The following is a 12240-nucleotide window of genomic DNA, read 5'->3' as shown; positions in this document are numbered from 1 at the left end:
CCAAAACTTCCCTTTTTTACAATGTACCTTTTTCCATTAAAAATACTTATTCAAACCAAATTTATCTCACCTGGGAAGAGACATTCTAATCAGACTGGCTCTTTGCTAAAAATATACCTGAGTCGTTTACGCTGCTATTCCTCTTGGCATAAGCGCTCCGAACCACCTGCTCATAAACCTGAGCGCCTATTGTTCTCATGTTGTCCCGGATCAGAATGCCTTGAGCTTGCATCATGAAGATGTAGGTGTTCACTGCAGAAAAGAGAAGGGAAGGGGGGAAAAGGGGTGAATTCAAAGGCAATCATGAAAAAAACAAAAGCAAACACAACTACGAGTTTCTTCATTTTTCTTTCTACCATTGCCATAACTCTTATGTTCCATATCGGGTTCACTGTTTTCAGAATACCAATATTCCTTGGGTAGCTGGTAAGGCTTAGGGAATTTCTGTGAATATTCAGTAGTTTTCAAAAAAAATCCATAAATTTAAAATTTATATTCCACTTGGTCTTTGAATACTCAATCTGTGTTCTAGCACTGTGGTTATCAAAAAGATCTTTATGAATCAATTCAAGTTTTTTTTTTTTTTTAAAAAAAAAAACAGGTCTCTGCTCTCTTTAAGTTCGCCTTCTAAACACTTGATGGCCTATACACAGAGAAAGAAAACCAGTGATTGCTCTGTCTACTGGAAACACTTCAATCTAGGTTTGGCCTTTGCAATCTTTTTGAAAGTGGTAGACTACATACAGCTCCAAGTATTCTTTGTGGGACTTGGAGAGAAAGAGGAGATAATGAAAGAATGAATGTCAGCAGTCCTTTCTACCCACTGATCCCCTAGCCCAGATGTCCAAAGCAATGTATGGGGAGGAGAAGGCAGCAATGGTCCAAGTGTCACTTAAAACATACTCTTAACAGATGATTATCTGCATTCCCATATATCCTGCTCCACTTTTTCCTAGGTCTTTCCTATCCAAAAATTCAAACAGAAGTTATCTTTTCACATACACACAATCCTATTTAAATGTATCAGTGAAGAAAATATGTTGTATTTGGCAATTTTGAAACAAGAAAATTATCATCTGTAAGTAAATGTATTTTACATGCATAATACAAAAAAAGTCCAAAATCAAATAAGTGTGTCCCTTCAAAGATTTTTTTCCCTACGCATATATGAAAATATGGGTCGGAATCAACTTGATGGCAATGGGTTTTATATGAAAATACACGTATGCTTTTTTTTTTTTTTTTTTAAACAGAAAATGTTATGTCCTTGTATAGGGTTCTGCAACTTGCTTTTTTTTTCCCCACTTAATATTGCATGGATATTTTTTCCTGTCAGTATATACAGACATTCTGTTTTTTAACAGCTGCATGATACTATTCCACCAAAATAATATTATTTAAATTTATTTCACCAGTCCTCTACTTATAGATATTTAGGTTGTTTCAATGTTTACTTCTATAAGTACGCTTTACTGACCAACTCTGTTCACGTGTAACACGATACTGCCAAACTGCTCTCCAGGAAGTCTACCATCAATTTATTTTCATTAATTTAACAAGGAGTTACTAAGTGCCTATCATAGACTAGGCCAGTTTCCCCACACTACTGCCAACACTATTATTAGATTTTTTGGGAGGGCGGGGGTCTTGAAAGCAATTTTTTGTAGAGATTTTTGGAGGGTGGGAGAGGGAAGCATGGCAGATGCCAGATAAATGCTCGTTAACCTTTAGTAGGTGAATTCATAGACTAACATAGACTAACCTAGCCATGTAATAAAATATGAACGCTCCCTTCTATTCCAAAACAAAATTTAATGCATTTCAAAAACAAAAAGTAAGCCTGGGTTAACTCTCCTACTGGGAAATAACAAAAGTTATAATAGGAAAACCAAAATCAAACCCAATGCTGTTGCGTCGATTCCAATTCATAGCAACCCTATAGGACAGAGCAGAACTGCCCCATAGGGTTTCCAAGGAGCGGCTGGTGGATTTGAACCGCTTTTGGTTAGCAGCCGATCTCTTAACCACTGTACCACCAGAGTCATTTTAAATTGTGTTTGAATAACTTTAAAGTTCCAAAAACAAGTAATAAATTAAATCATATTCTGCAAACAGATAAACCTATGAGACACAACAGTACAGACCCTTGCTGGAAACCCTCAGCCCCAGCTTTCCTCATCTGCTTCACCCTGATCTGTTCTTCCCTCCCTTTCCTCCTCAACACAACTTTCTAACCAAATTTGTCATCTCACTGCTTGCTAGACACTTAATTCAATCATGCAATTGTTCATGTTGCTTTCCCGTGTGGACTATACTCCAGTCTATGCAAACGGTATCCAGAAGCTTCTCCTTGCCACCTTTGCCTGCATCTACTCTTCTTTCTGGCACTCACTCACTGAAGGATCTGTACTGCCCCGTAGCTAGTTCATTCAAGAACAGCCCTGCCGCCTCCTCTGCATCCTCTGGGATTACAGGGAAGAATGCTAATGTTGTTTTACTCCCCTCAAAGGCACCCTGGGGGCACTCAGAACGTGTGAGGAATGACCTAGAAACTCTCAGGCCTCTCCTGTTCCCACCATCTCAATAACCACTAAAGGCAATGCCTTAAAATATCCTACTGAACATCTATGGAAAGTCTGGTTCTCACTTGTTTCCATTTTCCTATTTTCTTTGTTTCTATCCAACTTCTGCTACTCCTAACTAGCCTTTATCCATTTACAAGTCTTCCGGCATTTAAAATCTGTACCAATTTGGGTTGACACTGTAACATACAGTGTTTGAACAGAGATTCCATATTCATTTTTTAATATGAATAAATATCAAAGGAAGAGGTCAAAGTCACGTGCTTACTCAAGTGTCTGAGAATGTCTTCCTGTCATACACAATTCTTTACCAGATAAATCCACCCTCCCACCCCTCACCTCATCTTCAAGCCAGTGGAAGACCCCAAACTTAGGACTCAAACCCCGTCCTGTGGGAAAATACTGCCTCATGAGTATTTTCATCATCTTAGGAGAGTCATGTGCAGCTGGATTTTCCTGAAGTCTCTCTATGATATAAAACTAGAAGACCACAAACACCAAACCCAAAAACCCGTTGCTGTGTCGAGTCGATTCCGACTCATAGCGACCCTGTAGGATAGAGCAGAACTGCACCATAAGGTTTTCAAAGCTGTAATCTTTACAGAAGCAGACTGCCACATCTTTCTCCCTTGGAGCCACTGGGAGTGTCTCGGTGGTTTCAAATCTTTTGGTTAGCAGCCTCGAGCTTAACCATAAACCCAACAGAATACAGTTCCTATCTTTTGCTTGCCATCTCACATACTATGCCACCTAATGTCAACAAATTTTAAGGTTTAAAAACCTGTCGTCTTAACCAGCCAACTAATTTATTTACTTCGCCCTCATCCTTGTGAAAGGGGAACACTTTATAGGGGCAGCACATTTACAAATCTAAACTCTGCGCTGTGTGTGTGGGGGCTGGGGTGGGGGGGGTGTCACATCTTCTCAACACTTGGCCCCAGCTAGGGACATGACCTAGAGCCAGCCCTCAGGAGCAATACACATGGCCTGGGACTGGCAGTTCTGGCTCATCAACAAGACACGTTTTGTTGAAACTCTGCTTCATCATTATTATCACAGTGTCCTGCACATAACGGGCACGGATGACGCTTACAAGTCAACTTACTTTATTTCAAGAAGATTGTCTGGCGCCTTCACTGGTGACGGGGGTGGGGAGGGGACAAACCAATTGACACAACTCTCAGGGTTGAAAAACCCCGGGGGCCAACACTGAACAGGGGCACAGAATCTTTCCAGAGATTTGAAATCATCTCTAAGGTGTATCACAAGCCATGAAATAAAAAGTCAGTGGTCAGAATGCTTTCAGAAATGAGGGAGCAGTTTCACATCATGCCTAGCACTGACTGGAAGACAACCACACACTTCACTTCCAGCATGTCAGAGAAAAAATCAGACAGACTGTTTACTTTCTGTTAGCTGGAAAAAGTTGTTAAGGAAGAAAGGTAGTGTCAAATCCTAAAGAAAGTATAATTCTGTGAAACCTCTGAAATCAGGAGTTAAGAGTTCATTTTCTATTTCCAGCAGACAGCACAGAGCAGGCTCACGGTAGGAAGGCGTTCCATAAATATGTTAAACATAACATTTAAATTCTATCGAATATTAATCAAATGTCTAATTTGGTTCTATAGTGCTTTTATCGTTTGGGCTATATAATATATTCCCCCTGCCCTGAAATCTTCCTTCCATCCTCAACACACTATTAAACCAGTTGTCTTCAATAATATAAACGCGAATATTGAACATTGTGTGTAAAGCTTTTTGTCAGGCTACCTCCTCTCCCCGAATCTCACAATCTTTTCTCTCTGCTTTTTAATCTTACTTTCTACACTGCAAGTGACACTGTTGCTTAGTTCCTCCTTTAAATATACTCTCTCTTTCTCAGCTTCTGCAATACCCCTTCGGTTCTCCCCTTAGGATCCCAAATGTAGAATTCCTCTAGGGTGGTCGTTCTCAAACCTCTCCCTGCCCATTGCTGGATAGCTTGCTGAAGCCTGTTTACAAGGCCCCATCCCCAGATTCTGATTCAGAATGTCTGAGTGGGGCCCGTGAATTTGCACTTGTAACAAGCTCACAGGTGATACCAATGCTGCTGGTCCAAGGACCGCACTTTGAGAACCACTGCTCTAGGGAACTTCTGCTACATTAGTATTTACAATAATATACAAGAATAGTGACATTTATCAAGCACTTAATTACATACTTTTTAATCTCATTCAACACTCAGAATTACCCTAAAAGGCAAGTTGTTGTAGTTGAATGCCATCTAGTCGATTTCGACTCATAGTGACCCCATGTAACAGAGTAAAACTGCTCCATAGGGTTTTCTAGGCTGTAATCTTTATGGGAAGGAGCCCTGGTAGCACAGTGGTTAAGCGCTTGACTGCTAACCGAAAGGTCGGTGGCTGGAACCCACCAGCCACTCCACGGGAGAAAGATATGCCAGCCTGCTTTTGTAAAGATCACAGCCTTGGAGACTCTATGGGGCAGCTCTGTCCTACAGGGCCGCTGTGAGTTAGAATCGACCTGATGGCAACAGGTTTAGTCTTTAAAGGAGCAGACGGACAGGTCTTTCTCCCACAGAGCAGTCAAGGACTTAACCATTTGTACCACCGGGGCGCCTAAGTACTACTGTCCAATTTACAGCCAATTTCCAGGCATCGGTTCTCCAATTTTCTTCACCAAGGTCAACTGACAGAGTTGGGATTTGAACCACTAAGCTTTAAATACCCTGCTGCTCATCCAGGCTCTCGCCACAATCCCTCAAAGACTTCAAGCACCCTCATGACTTAAATGACTACTCTAAGGAGATGGCTCTCAAATCTTTTATCTCCTGCACAAAGCTGCCAGGTTCACCTTTCTTAATTACAGATTTATCCACACTGCTCCTCTACTTGAAAGCTTTCCATGGTGCATCACCGTTTCTTCCCTTTATCTCTGGGCTTCCACTGGTCTGCAGTGGTTCTGCTCTCCTTTCTGCCACCCAAATCCTATTAATCCTTCACTGTACTCGAGGAAGACTTCAGCACGCAAGCCAGTCTTCAATGATTTCTTTCTCTTCTCGAATTTCTGAGGTACTGTTACAGATTATCAAAAATTTGGCTTTTATTTACATTTTGTCGTGTTTGTTAACAACAGTCTCATGTGCTAATCTTATCATCTAACTAATAAATTTACATAAACCACATATTACTAATACTTTTTCTAGTTACCCACAGGAACTAGCACAACACTGAAAAAATAAGACTGAGGACATAAATATTGCCAAACAAAAAACAATCACAAATTCATTGACTCGTGAGTGAATAAAATTTAAGGAACATTTTCCAATACCAGTGAATGCTCCCACCACCCAGAAACTATTCCTCAGAAGAACAGAGATCTATAAAATACAGGGAACTTACCACCCAAGTACAGCCATCTTCAAAGAAAATTCAACTTTGGGTTGAGCCCAAAATGTTTCCTAGCCACTTTTTCCCACTGGTTCTCATTCTGTTCCTTAATAGAACAGTCAGATTCATTTCCCACTCTTCAGATATTTGAAGGGAGGCATTTTTGATCCCCCCCACCTCACTTCCACCCTGCCAGGCCCACTTCCTTCGTGTGCCCTCCCAAGGTGTTACCACAGCTCCCCTCCGGATCTTGACTGCTCTCTGAACACTGGCCCAGTTGTCCACACGTGACAAAGCGCAGTGCCATGCCGACAGAGAGGTCCAGGTGTAATCTGATAAGACCAAAAACAAGCACAACTATCAGCCACTCTTCCATCTGTGACCGAAGTGCTGGCAGCTCGAGCCCCCTCTTGGAGACTCACAACAACTCAAGGCCCAAAGGAATTCTACAATAAAGACGTTCAATTATTTAATCTACCATGTCCCAAACCAGCCCCTTTTTTCCCATAATAGCTAGTAACATCAAGTGATTCTGCACAGAACTCACTCTGGGAAATTCTGTTTTGGATATTTCCATTAATAGGATTTAAAACTCCCATTACAGGGTAGGTAATCAATCGATATTTGCTGAATGTTGTTGGTAAACAGCAGTGACACTGTATTATCGATTTTTATTAAGCATGCTGCAGACAAAACCCCCTACATCTTTTAACATATGTTGCTAAGTTGTCCTTCTGTGCTGTGCTCTTGCAGCTGGTTATCTAGATCAAACTGTAGGACCTTACAACGGTCTCTATTAAAAGCTTGTTATTAAATTTAGCCCACAGCTCTGGCCTAAACTAGGAAGTATCTATGCATACACAGGTTGCTTTCCATCTGAATTATGTCATTTAGAATCCTTATCTCTGTGAAGTATATATTATCTTGATTTTTATTTCAAATAAGAAAGTCAAGTTCTCCAGAGGTAATCTGCCCCAGGTCATAAAGTTAGTGAAGTTAAAAACAAAGGCGAGATGTCCCATTACATTTTGATGAGCTTTACTTTGAAAACTCTGAAAAGCAGCTAGAGCAGTACCTTCCAATAATATGGTTCTGATCAACAGTACGCGAATCACAATTTTAAAAAATCCATTTTAAATTGGCACACAGTTGTTAAATCCTCAACAAATAGCTACGGAGCACCTACTCTACTATGTGCTTTTTAGGTACAGGGCTAGGCCACTGGGGGCACAAGGATGAGTAAGACAGCACAGTATAAGGAACAGACACAATTAAACAAGAAACTGTAACACCCACCAAACCCACTGCCATTGAGTCAATTCAGACTCACAGCGACCCTGTAGAACTGCCCCACAGTTCTTTACGGAAGCAGACTGTCACATCTTTCCCTCATGGAGCAGCTGGTGGTTCAAACTGCCGACCTTTAGGTTAGCAGCCGAGTGCTTTTAACCACTACGCCACCAGGGTTCCTGAAACTGTAATACATGTGGTAAATGCTAAAATCATGTCTATACAAGTTCAGGCTTACTAATACATTTTTTATCCTTTCATAACCCAAACTCACTGCCATCAAGTCGATTCTGACTCATAGCGACCCCATAGGGTTTCCAAGGCTATAAATCTCTATGGAAGCCGACTGCCACATCTTTCTCCCAAGGAGCCACTGGTGGTTTTGAACGACCGACCTTTCGGTTATCCGTTGATCGCTTTAACCACTGTGCCATCCTTTCATAAGAAACTATAATTATCATCCAGCCCAGTTATCTAGATTGAGGGATCTCTTGTAACTGTAACTTAGTTGAGAAAAATAAGCAGAATTTAGGTTTACACACCTGGAAATTTCCATCCAGGTGCCAGCGTAAACTGCCTTGGGCCATGGCTTGAACTGGAGAGCTTCCGGGAGCAAAGCACTCGGTTTCTTGGCCTGAGCGCACCTTTTGGCCCTGAGACAGAGCCCTTCAACCTCCTGTCCTTCACTGTACCAGGAAGACACGCTCTCCCCTCTCCATTAGAATTCTAGTCAGCTTCCACATCCTTGTGAACCAGGTAACACAACTTTCACTTGAAGACACACATTAATAAATGACTATGACTCATACAAATTCCTCACAAAATAATAAAATCTGACATTCCAGATTAGGAGCAAAATAATTTGATACACTGAACCCAAGAGGAAAAGAAACAAAGTTTTATACACCTAAGAGTTCTTCTATTTTATCCTAAACATGTGTATCCTTGATGTTTGCTACATTTGGCTTGGAAAACAACCTGAGAAAAGAAAGCCATTCCTTTCCTGACCACTCTTTAAAAATCTCAGTGTCTCACCCCAACACCCCCTACACACACACACACACACACCTCTCTATCCCGTCCCTGCTTTATTTTTCTATTTGACATACTATGTATTTTCTTATTTGTCTTGTTTGTCGTCATTCCCCCCACTAGAGCGTGAGCTCCATGAGGGCAAGAATGGTGGTCAAATTACTCCCTTCAATGCTACTACCCCTAGGGGCTAGGCGGTGTCTGTAACACAGAAGATGCATACTAAATATTTGAATAAATGAATGACTAAGTCGGGATAATTCACAATTGAGTCTTCTGAACTCAGTCTTCTGTCCAAGGAGGCATGGACATGGGATTTCGGACCTTTCATTTATATTGCATCAGCCTCTACTCCTTTGTGAGAGGAACCCAAAATGTAGTTAACCAGCTTCACTGTGCTAGCCTATTCAGAAAAGCTGGGCAATTCCTTATCATTTGAGCAGAGCTTCCAAACCGATAGGCTCTTCCCAAATAATGTTCTCTGGTATTACCATTCCTCATGAAGCTTTTATTTGTTCTTCTTAATACAATGCACAAGTTTATTCAAAGTCTTATTTAAGAAATAGGGGGAAGTTTTATACACACACACATATTTTTACAAAATGAAACACAAGAAGGGTAAACCAGAAACTAATGAAAATTATTACCTATGAGGAATGGATGGGGACAAGGTGGAGAGGGTAGAGCCAGGATTGAGACTTCTCTGAGTACACCTTTTTATATTTTCAACGTTTTACACATTTAAAAAAAGAAAAACAAGCAAACCCGAAAATTTAATGCAAACAGAAACAAGCAATTCTAACTGTGTATCAAACTGAAAACATAACCCACAAAAAATAATTCAATTAACTTTTGAACACAGTACTCTGACTATACATTCTTGGTGGGATATACTCTAAGGACAAAAAGAACTGTAAAGAAATCCAGAACTTCATCTAGTAGGTTTGTTGTTGGCAGTTGTATTGGGGTCATGATTGGGATGTGGGTATCAGTGGATGCTAAGCCCCTGAGTGAAAGGGTTGTTGAAGAGGACAGTCACACAGTCTCAAAGCATCATCCTCACATATTATCTACTGATCACAAAAGAAAAATGGGCCGTTTTCTTCCAGGCTCACTGAGGGCTCACTGAGGGCATTCTCGGGAAGCTGCTGCGACAAGGAGTGTCCTCCACTGGTGGCCTTGTGTGTCCGACTCCACAGCAGTGTTAAGCTGATTCTACAGAATTAACAGGTCTCCAAGAAATGTTTTCAAAAAGGTCATTATTGCTGTTGTTTGAGCTCAGCGTGGATTTAGTCATTCGTTTACTGGGGCTTCCTTTTATTGCGGGGCCCGTGGATATTCATCACTTCTTCAAGGGACTGACTATTCCTGACGGAGGAGTACATGTAACTGGAGGGGAAGCTGGGAAGGTTTTTATAATTTTTGCAACAGATGAAGATGCAAGACGTGCCATTCGTCGTTCAGGAGGGCTTATCAAGGATTCATTTGTAGAGTGCTTTCTTAGTAGCAAGGCAGAAATGCAGAACACTATAGAAATGAAAAGAACTGATCACACAGGAATAGGGGGACCAGGATCTGGGGGATGAGGGGCTGGCAGCGTATCTAATTTTGTTGGGGCTATTAAGAAAGAAGCATGTAACTCTGGATATCAAGATGCTAAGTTTCATATCAATGGTACAGGATGTGGTGATTTAAAGCCAAGAAGCACAAAGCCAGTTAGAGCCAACAATCCTTACTTATTTCTAGAGGGTCTGCCTCATTTAGTAAATGAAGATGATGTATGTGCCGCCGCCCCACACCCCCACTCCCCTAGTTTGTGTGTGGATGGAGTAATTTTCTTAAAACTTCACAATGGCCGAAATAATGGTAATGCCATAGTAAAATTTGCATCATGTATTGATGCTTCAGGAGCTCTTAAATGTCATAGAAGTTTTATGGGTTCAGGATTTATAGAAGTAACGCAAAGCTCAGAACAACAGTGGGTTCACTGTGGTGGTAAGGAGAATGAAGTTCCTCTGAGAACGGAAGAATATTCTCCACCAAGAGGAATTAACAATAGACATTCTCGAAAACAGTCTCATTCAAAATCTCCCAAGAACACGTTCTCGTTCCCGTTAGACGTTATGTTCACTAAAAAAATCTATCTCTAAGTATTAGCAAAAGAGATTTAAGAAATTTCTTTAGAGATACTGATCTGACTAATGAACAGATTATATTTTTACATAAAAATGAAAAAAGAACAAGATATGCCTTAGTGATGTTCAAAACTCTGACAAAGACTTTTGTACTGCTTTCGCTTTACATAAGACTAATGCACTGTATCGTCCAATTCATACTGATCCAATTTCTAGAAAAAGAGTGCTGAAATTAACAGAATATTATAAAACAAAAAGAATAGGGTTGATAAAGAAAGAGAGGCCTAGACATGTTTCACAAAAAACATTCAAGAAAGCTACTCTGGCCAGAAACTGTGCACAAATATAAGAAATTTTCCATTTGATGTCACAAAAGTGGAAGCGCAAAAGTTATTTGCAGACTTTTCTCTTGCAGACCATGACATTCACTTGCATTATGATGGTTGGTTTGGGAGAAGTACTGGTGAAATTCAGATCAGAAGAACAAGCCATGAAAGCTGAAAAAGTTTAAACCGGCAAAGACTCTTGGGGACAGAGGTTTTGTTAAGACTTATATCTGAGGAACCAATGCATGAGTTTGCTATAAAATTTTCCTTGATGTCCAGTGAGAAAATGCAAGAAAGACTGCACACTAAGTTGGCCCTTCTGAAAACTTCAGATATCAACTAGAGGAATGAAGATGCTGGATATTTTCAAGCATCCCCAGGGAGATTTCAGACAGCCTGACAGGCACCCTCCAGAAGACTTCAGGCACCCTCAGGAGGAGCGTTTCAGGCAGCCTAGGGAAGAATAATGGAGGTGGCCTCCCGAGGACGACTGGAGGTGGCCACTCAAGGAAGATTTCAGACGGCCTCCCACGGAGGACCAGAGGCAGCCTCCTGAAGGAGACTTTAGGCGACCACCTCAGGAGGTGACCACCTGAGGCAGACTTTAGACAGCCCTCCAGGAGGACTTCAGACATTCCCGAGGGAGACGTTAGGTGGTCGCCCCAGGAGCATTTCAGACAGCGGCCCCAGGAGCATTTCTGGCGGCCAACCCAGAAGCATTTCAAGTGCCCCTGAGAGGAAAATTTCAGGCATCCACCAGATGAAGACCTTAGGCACCCTCCAGATGAGGACTTTAGGAGCCCTGGGAGGAAGACTTTAGAGACCCTTCTGATGAGGACTTCAGGTACCTCCCCAAGGAGGACCTCAGGGGAGCTCTGGAGGAGGACCCCAGACTTCCTGAGAATTTTAGACCTCCTGGTGAGTTTCGGAGCCCACTTGATGATCTAAGAAGTCACTGTCCTTTTGTGAGTTTTGGTTGCCCAGAAGGTAGCAAGTTTGATTTTAGAAAGCATAATATGGGGGGTTTTCTTGAGGGGAGATTTATGCCTGATTCAAAATTAAATTGTGGTTCAGATAGAGTAACTCCTATTAAGATAATGAAACTTCCATTTAAAGCTAATGTTAATGAAATTTTAGGCTTTTTTCATGGTTATAAAATCATACCAGATTCTGTTTCAATACAGTATAATAAGAACAGATTACCTATAGGAGAAGCCAAAAGCCATTAAAGATTTCAATGATAGGCCAGTTGGCCCATGAGAAGTTAGTTTTGCTCTAGAGAGCATTCTAAATTCAGAGATACCTTCCCACAGTACTGATGTAGTAAAACGCACTTTTTTAAAAGCATTTATTTTTAATTATCTAATGAAAAGAAACATTTTAATTTGACCTCTGAATAGAACATATGTAAACAACAGAATGTTAATCTGGTTTTCTTTTGCCTGCAAATTGCCATTCACTTTTTCTAACTTAAAATTACATATGC

The 12240-nt window shown here is 41.0% G+C and overlaps 1 protein-coding gene and 1 pseudogene across 2 annotated transcripts in view; one reads left to right on the top strand and one right to left on the bottom strand.

Moving 5' to 3' along the window:
* B4GALT5 (beta-1,4-galactosyltransferase 5) overlaps positions 1 to 12240 on the bottom strand; it is an 83205-nt gene that overhangs the window by 22614 nt on the left and 48351 nt on the right. For both annotated transcript variants that reach the window (XM_004370256.2, XM_023743030.1), the window contains exon 2: positions 118 to 252. In XM_004370256.2, coding sequence (XP_004370313.1) covers positions 118 to 252 — 135 coding nt within the window. The remainder of the gene's footprint in view (positions 1 to 117; positions 253 to 12240) is intronic.
* On the top strand, positions 9181 to 12066 carry LOC111822460 (RNA-binding protein 12B-like; annotated as a pseudogene).

This window comes from Trichechus manatus, unplaced genomic scaffold (assembly GCF_000243295.1).
Source record: "Trichechus manatus latirostris isolate Lorelei unplaced genomic scaffold, TriManLat1.0 scaffold00008, whole genome shotgun sequence".
In the NCBI taxonomy this organism is placed as follows: Eukaryota; Metazoa; Chordata; class Mammalia; order Sirenia; family Trichechidae; genus Trichechus; species Trichechus manatus.
Note: the sequence above shows the minus strand (reverse complement) of the source record. Positions and strands in the feature narration are given on the sequence as shown.